The 22,015-nt window shown below is 34.6% G+C and overlaps 1 protein-coding gene across 1 annotated transcript in view; it reads right to left on the bottom strand.

The window, feature by feature from the left end:
- Positions 1–229: 229 nt before the first annotated feature.
- LOC134248764 (glutathione hydrolase-like YwrD proenzyme) overlaps positions 230–22,015 on the bottom strand; it is a gene marked incomplete at its 5' end in the record, with an annotated part of 31,221 nt that continues 9,435 nt past the window's right edge. Inside the window, 6 exons of the mRNA XM_062731154.1 lie at positions 230–1,488; positions 1,767–1,911; positions 2,079–2,187; positions 4,876–5,035; positions 5,924–6,095; positions 15,027–15,267. Of these exons, the coding sequence (XP_062587138.1) occupies positions 1,242–1,488; positions 1,767–1,911; positions 2,079–2,187; positions 4,876–5,035; positions 5,924–6,095; positions 15,027–15,267 (1,074 nt within the window). The remainder of the gene's footprint in view (positions 1,489–1,766; positions 1,912–2,078; positions 2,188–4,875; positions 5,036–5,923; positions 6,096–15,026; positions 15,268–22,015) is intronic.

Below are 22,015 nucleotides of genomic sequence, written 5' to 3' on the forward strand. Positions count from 1 at the left end.
CAGTTTTTTGAAATAGACCTATATAAAAACTTAAAACTGGTCCATTATCTGAAAATGCAATTAAAATCCAACATCTGAAGCAAATTTAGTGTGCATCCCTTGAAGATTTTGTGCAAGTTTGGTCATTATACAATGTTATATAAGCTTTACAGTTTTTTGGCATCAAAAACTTTAACATTTTCATCATCCACAAATTGTAAGTCAGATTCAGCATCCAAAGCAAGTCCATTAGTGTGCATCCTAAGATTTATCGTCCATGCAAGTTTGCTCATTATAGGGCTCATAGTTAATTGGAAATGAAACCTGCATCAAAAACTAACATTTTCACTCATCCACAAATTGTAAGTCAGATTCAGCATCCAAAGCAAGTCTGGTATTATGTATCCTTAGATGTATCATCCATGCAAGTTAAGTCATTATAGGGCTCATAGTATCTTAGAAATGAGACCTGCACCAAAAACTTTAACCTGTTCACTCAATCGGAAATTGTCAGATTCAACATCTGAAGCAAGCCTGGCAGTATGCATCCTTAGATGTATCATCCATGCAAGTTTGGTCAACATAGGGCTTATAGTTCCTTGGAAATGAAACCTGCACCAAAAACTTTTACCTGTTCACTCAACCGGAAAATGTAGGTCAGATTCAGCATCCTAAGCAAACCTGGTAGTATGCATCCTTAGAAGTATCATCCATGCAAGTTTGGTCAACATAGGGCTTATAGTTACTTGGAAATGAAACCTGCACCAAAAACTTTAACCTGTTCACTTAACCGGAAAATGTAGGTCAGATTCAGCATCCGAAGCAAGCCTGGTAGTATGCATCCTTAGATGTATCATCCAAGCAAGTTTGGTCAACATAGGGCTTATAGTTCCTTGGAAATGAGACCTACACCAAAAACTGCACCAAAAATGTTAACCTGCTCCAAAAACATTAACCTGGTCATTCCTTTGCTGAAATTGCAGCATCTGAAACTTTGACTGTTACAGTGAAACACACTTAAAGCTTCCTCCATGCATGTCTAATCAATATAGTACATAGAAGTACTTAAAAAGAAAACTGCTCCAAAAAACTTAACCTTAACCTGGGACGCCGACGCCGACACCGACACCGACACCGACGCCGAGGGTATTACATAAGCTCCCCCAACTTCGTTGAGGTGAGCTAAAAATGATTTTTAAAACATTTTTGTGATTTTATTACATGTTATGTACATCTGTTTATATTGCACACTTTGAAGGAAATCAAGCACAATATCCAATCGCCACTCCATCACATCTAGGATCGGATCCTGCCCACAGAGTCGGGGTGACTTCTTTTCTACATTCCCGACCCCTGAAAACAGGTCCCTTTGTAATAATCTGTCCTCTACCAAAACGACTTCTGTTCTCTCCACAAACGGGACCTTCAACTCTGTGACCAAAACTTGTCAGTTTTTGTACAATGTCTGAGGAGATCCCCTCTTCCACAGCAATAACTGAACTGTCATAGCTGCAATTCAATTAAAATTGCAATAATAAATTATTGAAAAAGTTGTAATTGTACTTGTTTAATTAAAAGGGGGTGCGTTTTTTGAGGCAAAATTACATGAATTTGGGAATGAAATTTCAAAAAACTTCCAGAAGCATAAAATATTTATCCCTTTACTTTTTTTAATAATAATTCTCAAACACGCGTTTTCAAAATTATTAGAAATAAAATAATTTAAATTTGAAAAAATCGTTTAATGAATAGATTTGATGATAATAGTTCTTGTATCCACTGTTTACCCGTAGCTTCCTCCCACACACAATCTGGGGGCGTCTAGGGCCTTCTGGGGGTCCATCCCGAACTCAATCATGTTTAAAAGCGTTTGAACCTGTCCCTGTGGCTGCATGAACCCTCCCATTACACCAAAGCTCACCAAAAATTCGTCTATAAGTGATAGAGGAAATAATACAATAATGTCTCTGCTAAATATTTTCAGAAATATTTGATAATGGTGTTTTTATTCTTGCTGCTGATAAAATCCATCCAGTCGTAAAATTGAAATATGAAACTGTTAATTGTAAATGCGGGTAAAAGCTTTCTCAAATACTCACTGCTTTCAGTATCAGTCACCATGCCAGGAATAATTGTATGGAATGGTCGTTTGTTTGGGGCAATAACGTTAGGATGTTTTGGGTCCAAAGAAAATCCAAAGCCCCTATTCTAGAGATAAAAAATATTATATCGAGAGTATCATACCCGCTACCACATCAAGAAATCCATACATAATACATATACGCTACACAAATTTGCAAACGCGTCATTGTGACAATCCAACATGGCACGGCTCATGATTGTATTCATAACATCCAAATTTTAATATGTTCTATTGATTCCAAAATATTTTTTTCATGCATATTAAATTGTTAGTTATACTAAAAATGTATTTTATAACTTTTAAGTCATAAATGCAAATTTTTCATATGAAAAAAAATTCACTTGCACAAACATATTATTTCTAAAATTTATATCAGTAATTCATAATCAAAGAAATATTTCAAAAAAGTTAAAAAGTAAAGTTCTACATATGTTAATCTGTGTAGATTATCCAATTATTTACGTAAATGTACTATACATAACTATAATAAACCTTTAATCTTTAATCATAGTATAATTCTTAGTAAATTATTAAGACAAGGGGTTCAAGGGCCTTTAATCGCCCTTCTGATAAATTGTACAATCTATATGAAGCCTCTAAGTATCCTGAATATTTGAATAAAGCCTTTAAATTCCAAAAGTAGGTCATCATGACCCACGTTTTGGTTCAAACACAATGAGAGCGTAGAATCATCAACACACCAAGTGAGATGATTCTAAGCCCTTTTAATCTGAAATATAACGATATAATAATTCGACTTCAAAAGTAGGTCACAGAGACCTACTTTTTGGTAAACATCCTTTGAGACCCAAGATGCCTCAAATGACAAAGTTTGATATATTAAGACTCTATTTGAATATTTAAACAATGCCTTGAAATTCCGAAAGTACGTCAATCTAACCTACTTTTTATTTCACTCATTTTCTGAGGACCAAAGATGCATCAACTGACAGAGTTTGACGATTGTAACCTTCTAAGTACCCGAAATATTTCAAATTTTCCAACAAAAATCCGAAGTAGGTCATTGTGACGTGAGTAGTCGATTACTGTGAAGATTAATGATTCTTAGAAAAATTATTTAAATATAGCCATAAAACCATAAAACCATAAAACGTCACCGTGACCTACCTTTTGGTTGACGTTCTCCGAAGACCAGGATACATCAACTGACAAAGTTTGAATGATTCTAAGCCAATTTTTACCTGAGATATCTAAACACAGCCGTAAACATTCAAACGTAGGTCAATGAGACCTGATTCTTAAAGGGAACGTTTGTTCAGAATTTTAATTTCTATATATAAAACTGTACCTCTCATATAAAAAGAAAAGCTGCATCTTATAAAACTGCACTGCTGATAACAGCAGTTAAATTTGGTTCTGATAGCTTAATAGGAGAAGCATGGGGAAAACCTTATCATGGACGCTGCTGACGTAGCGGAGACAGATTAAATCCCAGATGTATAGATTAAATGTGTTTATGACTACAGAGAAATAAAATTCCTTATATCAGAAATAAGCTGATTCAAGCAATTGTTTATTTATAGGAGATAGATTAACATCCTTCTTGGACATATTTGAACTTTAATACGTTTGAATTAAAATCAAGCAAAATATACAACCTTTGCATCTAAGTTTTTAATAAAAGTCGAATCCTGACCAGTTTATGGCTTTTTATTATTAATTCCTTCTTTTATTTTCCTGAATTCTGAAACACTAGAATCATAAGAATGTGAAATTATATTTTCTTTATTACCTCAGATCTAAAGTTAAATTGCAAGCACTTAATTGGCATACTTGATTCCGACATATTTACACTTAGAGCCAATGTGTCCCCAATACGTCATAAAAGTGAGGATTGTAGGAAATATTTAGCAAGCACGATAACTTTCTCTCAACATGGTAGCCTCCAGCAGCCAGTGCACTCATAACTTTGGTATCTTATTTCTTTATAATTAAATAAAAACAAATGGCAGTATCAGGTAAAATCATTAATGACCATTCAATGAATGAAATATCAAAAAGTTATTCTAGACCCGACGTTTCCTTTAACCTCTCAGTACCCGAAATTATGACCTTAAATGTTAAGAAATGATAAGCCATAAAATTAAAAAAAAACTTGGTCAAAGTGACCTACTTTTCTGTTGACGTTGTTCAAGGGTCCACGATGTATCAACTGAAAAAGTTTGATGATCATAGACCTTAAAGTGTCCAAAATATGCCTCCAAATCAATCTGATAACGAATGCCTGCAAAATTAAAAAAGTAGGACACTTTGACCTACTTTTGATTTAACATGATGTGAAGTCCTAAGATGCATTTAGTTTGGTGATAATCTGCCTCGTGGTTTTATAGAAGTTTATTAGCAACCAGTACTTTTGGATTATTTATCTGATTATCTCCCCTTCTTTAAAAGTCTCAACCTTAGTTTTTGTAAAAATGGTAGCCCTAGGGCCAAGGATACCCTGTAACAAATTCGACAATCATTGGCCGATGGGTTCTTGAGTTGTGACCCATATTTCTAAAATAATAGCCCTTGGGCCAAAGATACATGTACCCTGTAACAAATTCGACAATGATTGGCCAAGTGGTTCTTGAGTTATGGCCCATATTCTAAAAGGTTTACACACATCGCACAAATGGTCATAGCATCACATGTAGTAGCTTTTTGAGCCTTTGGCTCAGAAAAGCTAAAAATGGTTAATCTTGCAGACCTTCATTTTACTGTACTCATATATTGACAGGTATAAGCTTTACTTGTAGGGTGAAGCCACATCCCTCAGGTACGAAGCCCGTACCGAACCCCATGAAGTTGCTATTGATAAAGGAACATGCATTGCCTTCTTTGTCTGCCGTGGTAAAATACACAGTATCATTCCCAACGCTAAAACTGCCTCGACGGAAACCACTTGATGCACTGTATAATGCAGGGAGAAAACAAAAAGCAAACAAAAATCAAATGCAAAATGAAACAAAGCATTTGCTGGAAACGGAAATGCATCTTTGGTAGGACTTTTGTTTCTGCATGTTGTCTTACTAGTCACATGACGAAATTTAAGCTGAGCACGACTCGTAAATAGGCATATTCCATTTTTGATATCATTATCTACAATACATCAACACCAGGGTATACTCTTCCCATTCGTTACACCTGACTGCTTTACTGTCTCGGGTATCGGCGTGGAATGGCGACCCGTGTTCGTGCTGGTTATCTTGCATTACCTTTGTTTACATTTGATTGCAGTTACATACGTGTATTTGTGTTTATATACTAGTATTGCACTGATCTGTACAACTATTGTACTTTCTTTGATATCTTACTTTCCTGCATTGGAAGAAATACACAGTTATTTTTTTGTCACTGTATAGCAAACCAGCGACAATTCTTTACACTTAACAGTGACTAAGTGACCCGCTCTGTTTATAGGGGCCTGCAGATATGGCGAGATATCGAACAAATATGGTGAACAAAATTCTTTTTATGAATCGTGTTCAGATTTTATATTCACAAAATCACTTGAAGTTCGCATCTTTTTTGGATTTTAATGAGGTTTAGGTTCAGGAAACTGTTTCAGGAACTCATCTTGGTTGACTAAAATATCATATGGATATTTCATCCTTAGAACGTGAACTTTAAGTACATGTACTGCATCAGACCTGATCCAACCTCTGGTAGTTTGAAAGATTGCTTGCCGATCTCTCAATTTATATTGTGTAAATGAACTTTCCAGCTTGATAACAGTTACTTATTTTCATATTTTATCCATTTTCTGTTTGATTTTAGTTCCCATTATGAATTACCTACCTATCATTCTTTATCAGTCCCCTTCTCTTGGCAGCATACTCTTTGGATAGTAGTTGAGATGTGGGAACCTCTACTTGGGACATGTCGGAACAGAACCATGTTGTATCAGCAAAACTAATTTTCAATGCCTCGGCTATATTGTGGATATATTCAGCAGAATTGTGACCCATTCCTAAAATCATGATATTAAAAACTACAATATATAATTTTAATAAAGCGATTATTTATTATTTTGTTATTCTATCAGAAAACCTTGTCATTTTTTAGCATTAATTATTAATGACTTCGAAATATGAAAATTCTGGTATCCAATACATTGGATACATCGGTGCAAACAAAGTAGATTTTACCCAGAAGTGAGCAGGACATCGAATGTATTTCTAGGACGTGAGCAAATTTTGAAAGAAAACAAACACATAGAAGAAATTTCATATATTTTATACCAACCAATGTGTTGGTAGAACTCTTAACCGAATTTGCAAGCAAGGTTTAAATTCCAGGCGTCAATATATAATTCTGTAATAGCTAAGCAACATAGATAATACACGCATTATTCTTATTTTAGAATGTTTCACTCGTGCATAGACATATCCTCAGCTTTTGAGTCGGCCATAGCGCTTATATCGCCATAACAGTGACGGATCTTTATTATGATCATTATGCTAGCACCTTCCCCTACATGAGAGCATTATTAACGTAATTACTACGTGATCTATTAACGCGCAAACCATTAAGCTATTGGGAGCACTGTTCTAAATATACTTTTGTATACATTTGCAACAGTACACCTGTCTCAGAATTATAAAAGGCGGGCCACTATTGATAATTTCGCGCCAAACGTGGGAGCTTTTGGACTAGATGAAATACTTATGATACCAAATAAATACTACTACTACTACTTTATTTTATCAAGTCATATCCATCGGAAGGACCTGATAGTTTTTACCTCTTATGGAAGGCGCTACCCAAACGTTAGAAGTTTGAAAAAGGGTCGGGAATAAAAATCCAACTCGTACACAACCACTACGCCTTCGCTTTCTTAAGTTTAAATTCAAAATCTCTCAGTAGATGTCAATATCTCTCGAATAAAATTACCAATTACCAAACAGTTAACCAATAAATAAAATTACAGCAAACACTTGAAAAACTAGAACATAAAAATTTGTATTAGTGTATGAAATTTGATCAGGATATCTTGAATGGTGATGCAGTTCAATTGCTTACATCAATATGTATCAGCATATGAAGTTAATGATGACATTAATTTAGGACAAGAGGTCCATGTGCCACATCGCTCACCTGAGCACACTGGCTAGGAAATAAAAGCAGAAATCACTTCAGTATTGAGAAATTTACAAGGGGGTGGGGGGGTCTGGAATTTTAAACTACCAACTACCTGATGATGCTTCCATACAACAAATGCCTTTGCTGTTTTTGATCAGATTTTTTTCCTATATATTCATTTGCCCCCCCCCCCCCCCAACATTGTGGCCCAGCCCTACCCCTAGGAGCCCTCATTTGAACTAGTATGACTTTGTACTACCTGAGGATGCCTTCATATCAATATGATTAAACATGGCTTTTCTGTAGTTGGGAAAAAAATTTCCTTGATATTTCTGGGCAAAACCTTGATCCCCAATCGTGGCCCACCCTACCCAACCCCTATATCCCGTTGACTTGAACAAACTTGAATCAACATATGTGAGGATGCTTACATAAAGATATGACCAATCATGGCTTTGTGGTTCTTAAAAAGAAGAGTTTTAATAAAAATTTCCGATGTATTCATTTCTAAGGAAAACTTAAATCGTCCATTGTGGCCCTGCATGATTAAAACAAACTTGAATCTACTGGTACACTACCTGAGGATGTTTTCACATAAATTTCATCTTTTCTGGCCCAGTGGTTCTTGAGAAGAAGAATTTTTCTATATATTCCTATGTAAATCTTTGATCGTCAGTTGTGGCCCCGCCCTACCCCCGACGGTCATAATTTGAACAAAATAGAATCTACACTACCTGAGGATGCTTCCACCTAAGTTTCATCTTCACTGGCACAGAAGATTGAAAAAGATTTTTCCAGTATATTCCTATGTAAAATTTTGATTGTCAGTTGTGGCCCCGCCCTATCCCCGGGGGTCATGATTTGAACAAAATTGAATCTACACTACCTGAGGATGCTTCCATATAAGTTTCATTTTTACTGGCCCAGAGGTTCTGGAGAAGAAGATTTAAAAAAAAATCCTATATATTCCTATGTTAAACTTTGATCAGCCCCTGTGGCCTCTCCCTACCCCCGGGGGTCATGATTTGTACAAACTTGAATACAAACTTGAATCTACACTACCTGAGGATACTTCAACATGAGTTTCATCTTTCCTGGCCAGTGGTTCTTTCTTAAGATTTTTCCTATATATTTCCATGTAAAATTTTGATCGGCCATTGTGGCCCCGCGAGTCATGATTTGAACAAATTTGAATCTACACTACCTGAGGGTGCTTCCATATGACTTTCATCTTTCCTAGCACAGTGGTTCTTGACAAGAAGATTTTTAAAGATTTTTCCTATGTATTCCTATTTTAAACTTTGATGCCCCATTGTGGCCCCATCCTTCCCTCGGGGGGTCATGATTTGAACAAACTTGAATGTATACTACAGGAGGATGCTTCCACATGAGTTTCATCTTTCCTGGCCCAGTGGTTCTTGAGAAGAAGATTTTTAAAATATGCCATTAATTTTTTACTAATTCATAATTATCTCCCCTTGGAAGAGGGCTTGGTCCTTCATTTGAAGGAACTTGAATCCCTCTCTACCCGAGGATACTTTGTGGCAAGTTTGGTTGAAATTGGCCAAGTGGTTCTTGAGAAGATGAAAATGTGAAAAGTTTACATAGACAACGACGACAGACAACGGACAAAGCCCTCGGCTCGGGTAAGCTAAAATTATTTAAAATTCTTAAACTTTTGCTGAATTTAAGCAGAAACACTTTATAAGAGATACTGTAGAAGCACAAAATTTCGTGGGCATAAAATTTCGTTGTTTTGTCACCAAAAATAGTAATTTACAGGAGGCTCATGGGCCACATCGCTCACCTGAGTACAATTGCTAGGGAAAAGAGCAAAAATCAGTTTTGCAGTTTACCTGGACAGGGGGGCTTGAATTTGAAACTACCTGATGATGCTTCCATATCAATATAATAAATGACTTTTCTGTTCTTGAGCAGATTTTTTTCCTATTATTCATTTGAAAAAAAATTGACCCCCCCCCCTTGTGGCCCAGTCCTACCCCCAAGGGCCCTCATTTTAACCAATATGATTTTACACTACCTGAGGATGCTTCCATATCAATATGGTTAATTATCGCTTTTCTGTTCTTAAGAAAAAAAAATTTCCCTCTCTATCCCTATGCCCAACTTTGATACCTCCCACTGTCACACTACCTGAGGATGCTTGCATTAAGATATGTCCAATCATGGTTTTGCTGTTCTTAGAAAGAAGACTTTAAAAGAATTTTCCTATGTATTATGTTAAACTTTGATCACCCATTGTTGCCCGACCCTACCCAGGGGTCATGATTTGAACAAATTTGAATCTACTCAACCTGAGGATGCATCCGTATAAATTTGTGTAATCCTCCCTGCCAATCCGAAAATCCCAAATGTATTGTAGTATTCGGTGGTTAGATTTGGCGGTGTAATTTCCATGCAGGGCACCGCTTAGTAGGTCAGATGTATTCCAGAAAGAAGACTTTTAAGGAATTCACTATATATTCCTATGTAAAACTTAAATCGTCCATTGTGGTCCCATCCCATCCCAGCGGTCATGCTTTAAACAAATTTGAATCTACACAACCTGAGGATGCTTCCATATAAAATATGATCAATCAGGGCTTTGCTGTTCTTAAGAAGAAGATTTTAAATGATATTTCCCTATATATTTATATTAATCCTTTGAGAAAATTGGTTGAAAAGTTGGTTGAAATTGGCCTAGTAGTTATCAAAAATGTGAAAAGTTTACAGATTAGATATACAGACGGAGGCTAGACAAAATGTAATCAGAAAAGTTCACTTTAACCTTTGGCTCCGGTGAGCTAAAAAGATATTTCGGAACCAGCATAAAACATTTCACTGAAAAAAAAAACAGCTCTGTGTGCAACCAGCATGGAAAAAGGGATTCTAACTTTACAATATTTTATACATTTCAAAAGGGAAAAATTGATCATTTTCTTCTAAACAACAGGCCCATGGGCCACATCGCTCACCTGAGTAATTTGGAGATGCCGTTTTCTTTTTTACCAGAATTCTCTCCTTGTAATACCTATTGTGGCCATATCCTCCCCCCTCACCGAGTCATGATTTTAACAATTTAGAATCAACACTGCCCCAGGATGCTTCCACTTAAGTTTCAGCATTTATGGCCCAGTGGTTCTTGAGAAGAAGATTTCTAAAGTGATTCTGCTTTGTTAACTAGCATACTGTATTTACCATATGTGTTTGACCTCGAAACACTTTACTTTCAATGTAAATGAATTAAATAAACATTTATCACAAAAATGAATTCCATTAATTGCATAAAAAGGAATCATCAGAAACTTAATTTTGTAAATAACAAACTGACATTTTCAAGGAAAAAATTTACTTGAATAAAGGATGACTGCACTTAACATTGTGTCTGGGGTCTTTTTCGGTTGCTTCTGTTGCTTTTGAATCTTGACCCAAGTTCAATTTTATATATTTATTACAGAAGTCTGTCAGTCAATTTGGCACACAATTTAAATGTTTAAAAATGATTTTAGACTATAATGTAATGACTAATTTCACGTTTTTGTCCTTACGGCTTTCCAAATACAGATCATTCACACTTACCTGCCTTTGATTGAACATTATGTATGCATGAAAGGCGGAGCTAACATATAAGAATGGAACTAAAATTCGACTGGATGAATAACAATGACTTGTATTAAAAAATACGAAATCTGTATTTTTCATCTTCCTATTATTATGTATGGTACAAGTACATTAATTACAAAGACTTTAAGAGTATTAGACCATCCATGTAATTAAAGAATGTTTTAAATCGGTGACTTACTATCTAACGTGTTCGAGTACAGTGTCCTAGTTAGCACAAAACTTGCTAACAATAAGTCACATGACGGAATTTTGTATTCACAAAACTACCTGAGGAAAGATATCACGTGGTGAATTATAATATTTAATGTGTCACAGCCCTTGGTTACAACAGAGAGACCGAGTGCAAGAAGAAGCAGTATTTTTTTCTCTTTTAAACAATGAGCGCATGTTTGTCTATTATTCTCCTTTTTACACAACATTACTAACGCAAATATACAACTACTGTGCAAAGGGGAACAATAGACAAACTTGCGCTGACTATGTATAACGTCAGTAAAAAAAGTGGGCGTCCTCATTATCGTACGGAGATTGAAGAAATTGTGTTGATCCCCGCCTTAGTAAACAGATTTGTACACCGTAAATACATACTTCTAATTATTGTAATTAAGTAAAGTTGTAGATTAGATGTTGATCATTTCTGCAATTAAAAGAAAAATGTCTGTTTTTAAAGTTTATTATGACGCAAATTTCCCAAATCTTTAAAGGCAGTCATCCTTTATATATTTTGACCTCAAGACACATTACTTTCAAAATGTATAGTAAACAATAACTACTAAGAATTTCTTTGGTTTAATAAAAAGTGAAGATTGGTATTACTTAGTTTCTAGGAACGACAAAGGAATTTTTTCCCGAAAAATATTTTCCATTTTATGAAGACAGTCAACAATTAACTGATATACACCTATAATTTTTTTTTGCTGTTCTGAGTAGTTCTTGGCTTCGTAGACATATGCACAAAAGAATATACTTTATTATTATGAAAATATAAAAACACTTTAATGCTTATTCTAAAGGATAGAAGGATCGGTCTATCAGCTCTTGTTTTCACCTTTTTTTTTTTAGCTAAAACGTTTTCTTGAACGATTAACTCTTTTTTAAAACTGTTCAGTTCTGTGGAATTTCAAACATTATTAAATTATCTCGCTTGTGATTAGCAGCATTTCATTGATTGGCATTAAAAATGGCTTGTCCTTAACCACATTAATTTAGTCTTCCTACAATCATTTGGAAAACCGATTGACACTAATTGTGCTCCCAATATTTAAGCCATTATATTTTATATTCCTTTGGAGTAATTTTTATTCCAAAACGTCTACATGGAAAGACAACACTTGCTTGCTTTTGCATTCAGAAATAAAGTCGACTCTTAATCAGTTAACAGTAGTTAACTTCCATCCCTATATCCTAATGATTTCAAAACACAAAACATCGGAGAATCCTCCAAACAAAATGAATCAGTATCAGGGACAAAAGACGGACCTATGAGAAAACCAGGTTGGATCAGGTGCCTAAGGGGAGTAAGTATCTCCTATCGATTGGTCAAATGTGTTTTGAACCCTTTTATTGATCAGTAAACGAGTACTCAATACTTAAATAACATACAAGAGGCCGATGGGCCACATCGCTCACCTGCGTAGCTTTGATCATGATGTTCTTTACCAGATTTCCCCATAGTAATACATATTGGAACCCCACCCTACCCCACGAGTGATAATTTGGACAGTTTAAAATCAACACTACCCCAGGATGTTTTCGCATAAGTTTCAGCTTTTCTGGCCCATTGGTTCTTTAAAGATTTTTTCCTATTTATTTTATGTAAAACTGTGTTTCCCTATTGAGGCCTTACCCTATCCCCGGGGTCATGATTTGATTAATTTAGAATCTTCAATACCCCAGCATGCTTCCACATAAATTTCAGATTTCCTGGCCCAGTGGTTCTTGAGAAGAAGACTTTTAAAGATTTTTCCTATATATTTCTACGTAAAACTTTGATTCCCTATTGTGGCCCTGCCCTACCCCCGGTGATCATGGTTTTTATAATTCAGAATCTACCCTACCCCGGGATGCTTGCACATAAGTTTCAGATTTCCTGGCCCAGTGGTTCTTGAGAAGAAGATTATAAAAGATTTTTCATATATATTTCTATGTAAAACTTTAATTCCCTATTGTGGCCCAGCTCAACCCCCGGGGGTCATGATTTCAACAATTCAGAATCTACAATACCCCGGGATGCTTGCATATAAGTTTCAGCTTTCCTGGCCAAGTGGTTCTTGAGAAGATTCATTAATGATCCCAATCTTGATTATTTCCCCTTGTGAAGGGACTTGGCCCTTCATTTTATTTATTTATACTCCCCTTTACCCAAGGATGCTTTGTACCAAGTTTGGTTAAAAATGACCAAGTGGTTCTTGAGAAGAAGTCGAAAATGTGAAAAGTTTACAGACGGATGGACGGACAGACAGACAGCTAGACAGACGGACGTTCTTGAGAAGAAGTCGAAAATGTGAAAAGTTTACAGACGGATGGACGGACAGACAGACAGCTAGACAGACGGACGGACAAAATATGATCAGAAAAGATCACTTGAGCTCAGGTTAGCTAATGAAAGCAAATATTTTTTGCAAATTTTATGTACAGCCTGATAAAACGCGAAAAAACGTGTTAACAGTCAGGATCCTTATGATGACCCAATTTTTTCAAAAAAGATTGATTTTAACAAGGCTGATGAATTTAGATAGAAGGAAGCCACCAGGATTTGCACTCTTGTCTCTACAACCCTTTCTTTCATCATTTTTAGAAAGTATAGGTACATGTACGAGGGCTGTTCAATAAATAATATCCTCGGTGCTCAGAAAGAAGCAAAAGACGCTTTTCAATGATTTAGTCTTCATGATTTTACTTATTAATCTCTTTTTATTAAAACACATGTCCGTAACATTTTTTTATCCAATTTCTGATTGTTTTTAGAATTCATTTTTGGGTATGACCCTTAGTATACTGGAAAATGACAGATCCAATGATTTCCTGGACTTGTTTTTTCCCTTCTGAAAGCTGTTTTTTCAAGTTTGGAAACAGAAACAAGTCAAAAGGTCAAAGATCTGGCAAATATTGTTAATGTGAAAAAAACATTAACTTTCTGTTTATCCCGAAAACCCCTTTACTCTTCAGGGCATGTGGGTTTAGACGCTGTCGTGATGAAATTCAATGTAGTGGATTCCTGATTCTGGGTCCTTCCTCTAATAAACTTTTTGATTTTTTTTTGCAAAAAAATTGCTTTCTAGACTCCTCCAGATATTAAACTGTCTCCCCGAATACGAATTTGAACAACAATACCACCAATATTTAAGAAAATTTCATATTAATCTGTCTTTGTGTTTTTGCATACCTTTGCTCTTGTCAGCCTTCGCCGTTTTTATCAAGTACATCTTAAGGTAAATTTTGTTTTGATGATTTTAAGCAATAGATTCATGTTCCAATATCTGTTTGAATATAAAACAACCGTAGATAACTACAATTACTGATATTTTAAAATAATTGTTAAGACTTTCGTACACGCTGTAGTTTTCACTCATTTTTCAAAATATAGGGTGACCTTTGAGTACCAAGCTGTTTTACCGTCAAACGTTTCTTTAAAACAGTGTAAACTACTCCCGAAATGATGTCTATCAAATTTGCTATGTGTCTTAAATCCAATCATACATCATCAGTGATTATTTGTTGAAATTTGGCAAACAGTACATAAGTTTTTATAATTTTTGTTTGCAAGGAGGGTACCCATCTTTGATGCCCATTATATAATTCTTTATCATTGAAATCCACCTGCTCATTTGTCTATAAAACAGGCATCGGTTGCTGTAAATATCATATATTTCAGTGAATATTTCTTTGGGCTTTTTAACAAGTTTTACAGCAGCTTTAATGTAGCTTTTATTTTCATTCAAGTTTACTGACTTTTACCATTCATTTATAATGCAGTGTCTCGAATAGCCCTTGTTTTCCAGCTTCTCACGATGAAACTATGTGATGAAAAGTGGTCACATAAACTGTTATAAATTTAGTAAAGATTCAGTAATGAGAGAAAGTCAAGTTTAATGTCATATGATATCTGTATTGTATGACATACAGTTCAGGACATTATTTATTGAACAGCCCTCGTACTTCAATTTACAAGTACATGTACTCAGGTAATTCATACCTTTTAAATCCATCCCCTCCAGTATGTTGAGCGCTATCAGCGTTGTTATACCCTGACCATTTGGGGGTACCTCCCAAACTTTATAACCTTTGTAGTCAGTACTTATGGGTTCCTCAAAGGTGGTCACGTGACTTGCGAGATCTTCTGTTGTCATGACACCACCATGGTATTGTACTACATCAGTTATCGCTTTAGCTATTCTCCCACAGTAAAATCCTGCTTTCCCTTGAGTGCCAAGTTCCTGAAGGATTAGACAGAAATATTCAAAATATCAACATCACATCCAGTGGCTGTCATACGGTACCTTTAAGTTCAATATAGATAATACTTTTTCAAGCAAAGTATTCAAAAAATTTGAATACACAAGCCTTCATCTCTTTTTTGTTTCAGACTACGGATGAGGATGTATATTAGATTATCTTACATACGTCCCTTGATTGTATTTGCCGGCTTTGGAACAATATAGTTATTAAACTAATATGAATATCACAGTAAATATACCATTCCAGTACAAATTATAATTGTGAAATTGTGAATGTAGATTCAAACGCTGGAATTGGTGTGCCTTAAATGTGTGTTGTATAAGGATCGAAAAATATAAACAACGTTTTTATCATGATCACATGTATGTCTTCTCTAGTTAACCTCAACTTTTGATATTTCGATATTGCTCATTAGCAACTTAATAAAATAAAGTACTTAATTCAACTATACAAGCATTAAAATATTGAATTTACCTTTGTTCTCAAATTTAAATTTGAAGTCCTTGTAAAAATACGTAATTTATTCAAATATATATACTTAATCTGTAATAAAGAAACCGTGCTTTGTTAAGAAGAGGGGCAAGTCAGATTAGGAAATACCAATGACTAAAAAGTGAAAAAATATATACATGTATGTGTAAAAATATTACTTTTTTGTAAAATACAAACAAAGTGTAAGGACCATTATATCCTTAGAATAAACTTTTATGATAAAACACTTGTGTCTTTCCGACAAGTATTTTAATCCCATTTTTTCAAAGGTCATATCACAAATTGATAAATTAATTGATTATTAAACGTCGCTGTCCTTTTTAGTTGTGTAGTATGGTTGTCAGGATCCAGGGTTTATTTCGTGTTCAACAATATAAAGAATTGCGCACGCCTAGAAGGAGGGTGTGAAGCATATAATTTGTCTTGAACCAAAAATATTTTTTCTATAAATTACCTTTTTAGGTTCTGATCTAAGCAATTTCTGAAACCTGGTTTTTTTTTTCAAGATTCAAACAACTTGTTTGGTTCTATTCTTATCAACTTTCACTTTTTGCGTCATTGTCTTTAAATCTAATTAATCAGAAGAAGTTGGCAAACAGAATTAGTTCATGTACAGATGATCAAGAGGTTAAACAGCCTTATCTCCTCACATGTCGATCTCCCCTTGTTAAAAAATAAGCTAAACGTGCCCCAAAGGTTTATGTACTTTGTTTCAATCGACTTATGACATAAAATGTTATTTTAAATTAACACTTTAAAGAGGATTTTCATCAAAGATGTCGTTTAAGTTACCCTTTACTCTAAGTAGGAGGTGTGCAACAATTATTTTAATTTGTTAATCTTTCTTACATTGTAGACACTAACATCACTTAATATCAATTAAAATGAACATGCTACTAAGTGTAATTGGCAGCCATTATCTGATCAGACACGTAGTATTGCCTTTGAATCTATCACCTGCGCTACTCAGATGCCCTAAAATGGCATGTGAAATAAAGTTTTCAGCAAAGAAAAGGAGCGTACCATGTTTATGTAGTAGTAGAAGAAACTAGAACATAACGCATATAATTTTCAAGACACAGACCGTTACTCTTGTTATGTAATCCCTCTGCCGATACTCAATATACTGCAACCAATAAAACCTCTAATTTTAAACCATGTGATTCTCAAACGTCTACCTACATGTAACCCCTTCCAGTTAAATAAGCATAAAGTATGTTTTATTTTTGTGTGATTATTTAATGTTTAATGATTTATCTCAAGGTAATTATTTAAGGAGGGATTCTTTTAAAATTTATAAAAAAAAAAACTTTAAAGGGGCATGGACACAGTTTCAGCTAAAATTTCAAAATTTATATTTCCATTTTTACAAATATCTTACTAGGGTCTTTCTAATGATCATCAAAAATTTGAACGTCAGTTGTCCAGATACAAGACAGATTCAGAGCTCCAAACCTTTGTTATGTAAACAAGGTGTGTGTCATGTTTTTGTTTACACAGGTTAATATACTAATATATGTTCGTTCAAAGTAGAAAATTTCAAATAAAAGATAATTTTAAATATGATTCGACAGTTACTATTGATTTGCTGAATTTCATTAAATATGATATATATGAAAAATGATATGATAAATATGATATTTTCTATATGTAAACAAAAACAAGGCACGAGCCTTGTTTACATTATGAAGAACTTTAAGTTCTGTATCTTGTTTGTTAATCAATAAATTATGTTCAAAATTTTGCTAGTCAATAGATGATGCCTTAGGTAGGAATTGTAAACATTACCACTGGTTTAAAAATTTAGTTGAAACTGTGTCCATGCCCCTTTAATTCACAACTAATAATTTGAGTTCATAAGATTTGTTTAACGTCTTTCACTTTTTCAAAATTTTAAGCTTAATTCATTGTGAGAATCAGAAAGAGCTATTTTCATACACCACCACTCCGCCGAAAATGTAGTCCCTGCTAGACTTCAAACTCAGTTCGCCAATACTGTTTTAAGATGTATCCTTATGAGGAGTAAAGAAAAACATTATAGTTTGAACCCCTTGCATCTTATGTAAAATACTTTTCAAGAAATATACTTTGAATATTTAAAATTTCATCTAGTCAGAAACAAGACAAAAATCCCTCGATTTCGATTAATTAAGATTGATCTCGTTGCTTTTGCTTCATGTTTCCTGGATGAATTGAGAAAAAGAAAGACACGATTTAAATGATACATTATGAAATAATAATTAAATCTATCATTTTTTATGCACTTTAAAATGAATCTTTCCTTAATGGTAGACACTAACATAACTTAATATAAATTAAAATGAAGATGATAACAAATTGGCAGCTATATATCTGACCATTAGTATTGCTTTTGAATCTATCACCAGAGCTACTCAGATGCATTAAAAATGAAATGTAGTAGATAGGTGTTCAGCAGGGCAACAGTTTCATGCGTATATATAACATTACTAAGTAGTAAAAGATACTAGAACATAATGCATATAATTTCCAAGGTACACTTTTTACTTTTTTTTGCTCAATTCTGTTTTACTGAAGTTTTCAAAAAAAGCCAAGAAGATATCATTTTTTTGGAAAATAATATCTATTTCATAAATGTTAAAACTTAAAACCATTACTTATAATTTGAATTACATAAAAAAGTTTTTAGAAGTCTTTGATTGTTTGGACTTTTTTAACTTTACTTGTGAAAATCAGAAAAAGAGCTATTTTTATACCACCATTCCGCCAAAAATACAGCCCCTGCTAGACTTCAAACTCAGTTCACCATTTGTGTTTTAAGTTGTACGCTTTTGATGAGTAAAGAAAAACATAATCTTTTAAATCCCTTAAATCTTAATATAAAAGATATTAATTTTATGCAAATGTACTTTGAAAATATATTTCATCTAGTCAGAAACAAGACAAGAATCCCTCTTTCAATCTCTCTCGAATAATTAAGATATGATCTAGGTGCGCTTCAGTACTTTTATTCTTGTTTCCTGGACGTATTGAGAACAAAAACCCAGTTTAATTGATAAATTAAGAAATTATTCAATTAATAAATATAGCCATAATTTTATAGCACTTTGAAATCAAATTATTTAATTAAAAGATAACAAAATAATTTAATTTTGTTTCTATTCTAGTCTCTCATTGGTTGATTTCCAAAAAGGAATGCAAATTATTTCTTAATAACCTGGTTTGGTATGAGGACACACCCCCTTGACAACCAGCTGAATCATCTGTATCCATACAATCCCCTCATTTCCAGTCATTTGGGTTCATGGGAAATTCCAGATTTAATAAATCACCGTATACAATGGGTAACGCGGGGGAGTCGCTAAAAAGTATGGGGGAGTCGTTTTCAACGTATGGGGGAGTAGATTTTCACCGCTTCGGAGTCAGAGGAGATGTGGGTCACGTCTTTTTTCGGTATATATATGATGTATTTACAAAAAACAAATATCCCACGGAAGATGGCAATAGTTAAGCTTTATCGTGGTCATTTGTCCGGCTATCATATACGTCTAGTTTTCTCAAACACTTCGAAACTATTTGACAGTTTTCATATTTACTTTGATCGGGTAGTAAAAACATGCATGATTTGCACAATCTACGGCTTGCGTAGGGATTCTCATACCTAAAACAGCGAGAGAAAACGTTTATCTTTTAAATGCAACAACTTAAACTTGACTAGACTTTATAAAAATTAATCATTAAGACATTTTCTCTTCAGACAGTAACGGTTACGTAGGGGGGAGTCGTTTATGGGAAAGCACATCGCAGGGGGAGTCGCAAAATAAAGTCAAATGCATATACTTGGTGTTGTTTTCATCTCTTTTATACTGCCAATACCTTTTTATTTATTCGTACATATCTATAAATCTATGTTTGGTTATTTACTTAATAATCTGAAGTTACGAAAAGAGATTTTTTCTGTGGCTTGGCTTTATCAGTTCCAGAAAACAATCAGCAATTTAGATTACATGAACAATTGGATTATATATAATCGGAGCACGTGTGCTTGCGGACAGGACCCTCCCCCTCAGTATGTAATGTTCGTACATGTTTATCACAAAAATTCAATTCACGAATTCACGAACCCTCACTTCCAATATGAAAGCCTCTCAATAAAAAAAAATCAACCAGATTTATTATATGGAAAATTTCTAGATAATATCAACCATTTTTTTTTAATAAGAAAAAGGCAGATCTCTGACGCGTCTTCACGCCTCTTGACGTTTTCTTTGGAAAGGGGGTTAAATTTAACTGGTATATTCTCACGATTAGGTTCACAATTTATTATTTATTTATCATATACTCAGTATAGTAACACATCTTCAGGCACAAACGAATTAGTATGTTAATTGAGAATATTTTGGATAATCTGAGGTTAATACACATAGGTAAATGTACAGAATGAATGCTGAAGAAGGGACTGGATTGCACATTACCTAAAGCGCTGAAAATGTATGTCTATGATAAATAAAATGAGAAGTGTCAATGTAAAAATAATTAACCACAAACTTTGAAAAGAAGAAATACGAAAATATTTCTTCAATATATACATTTCATTATCATGATACCCTCCCTTATCTTGCCCCAGCTATGTACAGTTCCTCAGAACATGTTACCCCCTTTACCCCTCCCCCTTTCGCAGTTTCGTGAACACAGCATGGCGGGTTGTTGTACCAGAATCAGTCTGAGGCAACCAGCATTATACATTCATAGACTGGGTTCGAGGGCAACATGCGTTTTGTCGGACCCAAGAACCAAACTGTTAGCACGAGACGATTAGGCCGAAGGCAAATAGTTTTGTTCAAGGGGTCGACAAAACACGTTTTGCCAGATCTAGAGAACACATTCGATAAATGTTTTGTTATACATTTTACTCTTTATTATGATATTATCATGACGAAATTTTTGTTAACCCTCACTGCATTGAAAAACTGTCAATTCCGTAAGGTTCTGATAGCTGACCCCGCCCACACTTTGACGTAAATGGTGCAATATCTCATCGAAAGGTCCAACATCTCGCTCCACGGTCAAACAGCTATTTATTTGACTATTTGACTTATGAAAACAGTAGAAAGGTTATTCTTTTAAGTGTAAATTTATGTAACAATTTTTAAAAGTATAACAAACAAAAATTACAAACAACTCACCTGAAAAATTTTGACAAGCAAACAAATGGGTTGGTGAAAGGAGGTTACAACAGTTTGACAACCGAATTGTATTTACACATTAGCAAATAATAGTTACTATAATTTAAGTATTCTACAACAACAATAATAAAAAATGTTTGATATTATTAAGAAATTTTCCAAATTATTAATCGGGTTGTTCTTTTTTTTATGGAGAGGCTTTCATATTGGAAGTGAGGGTTCGTGAATTCGTGAATTGAATTTTTGTGATATACATGTACGCACATTACTTACTGAGGGGGAGGGTCCTGTCCCCAAGCACATGTGCTCCAGGGACGTAGCAATCGGGGGGGGGGGGGGGGGGGCAGGGGGGCTTGCCCCCCCCCCACTTTTTTTCCCAACATAACCTTTACTATAGTAAATGTTCATTGATAGGATGGTTGGCCCCCCACTTTATAACCATAGTATAGTGATATCAAGGATTGTACGAAAAAAATTGGAAGTGATAGTTAGTTGGCTTTGAAAAAGTTGGCCACTACCCCCCCCACCCCACCCCACCCCCCACCCCCACCCCCCGAAATAGGATTTTCGAGCTTGGGAAATTTTTAATTTTTGGTTTTTTTTTTTTTTTTTTTGTATGTCAACTTTTTCAGGTAAGTAAAAAAAAATTTCTCTGGTTGCCCCCCCCCCCCCCCCCACTTTCAAAAACGATGCTACGTGCCTGTGCTCCGATGATATATTATCCAATTGTTCATGTAATCTAAATTGCTGATTGTTTTCTGGAACTGATAAAGCCACAGAAAAAATCTCTTTTCGTAACTTCAGATTAAATAACCAAACATAGATTTATAGATATCTACGAGTAAATAAAAAGGTATTGGCAGTATAAAAGAGATGAAAACAACACCAAGTATATGCATTTGACTTTATTTTGCGACTCCCCCTGCGATGTGCTTTCCCATAAACGACTCCCCCCTACGTAACCGTTACTGTCTGAAGAGAAAATGTCTTAATGATTAATTTTTATAAAGTCTAGTCAAGTTTAAGTTGTTGCATTTAAAAGATAAACGTTTTCTCTCGCTGTTTTAGG

Source organism: Saccostrea cucullata, unplaced genomic scaffold (assembly GCF_032062105.1).
Source record: "Saccostrea cucullata isolate Sc308-1 unplaced genomic scaffold, CSIRO_AGI_Scuc_v1 ctg1954, whole genome shotgun sequence".
Taxonomy (NCBI): Eukaryota; Metazoa; Mollusca; class Bivalvia; order Ostreida; family Ostreidae; genus Saccostrea; species Saccostrea cuccullata.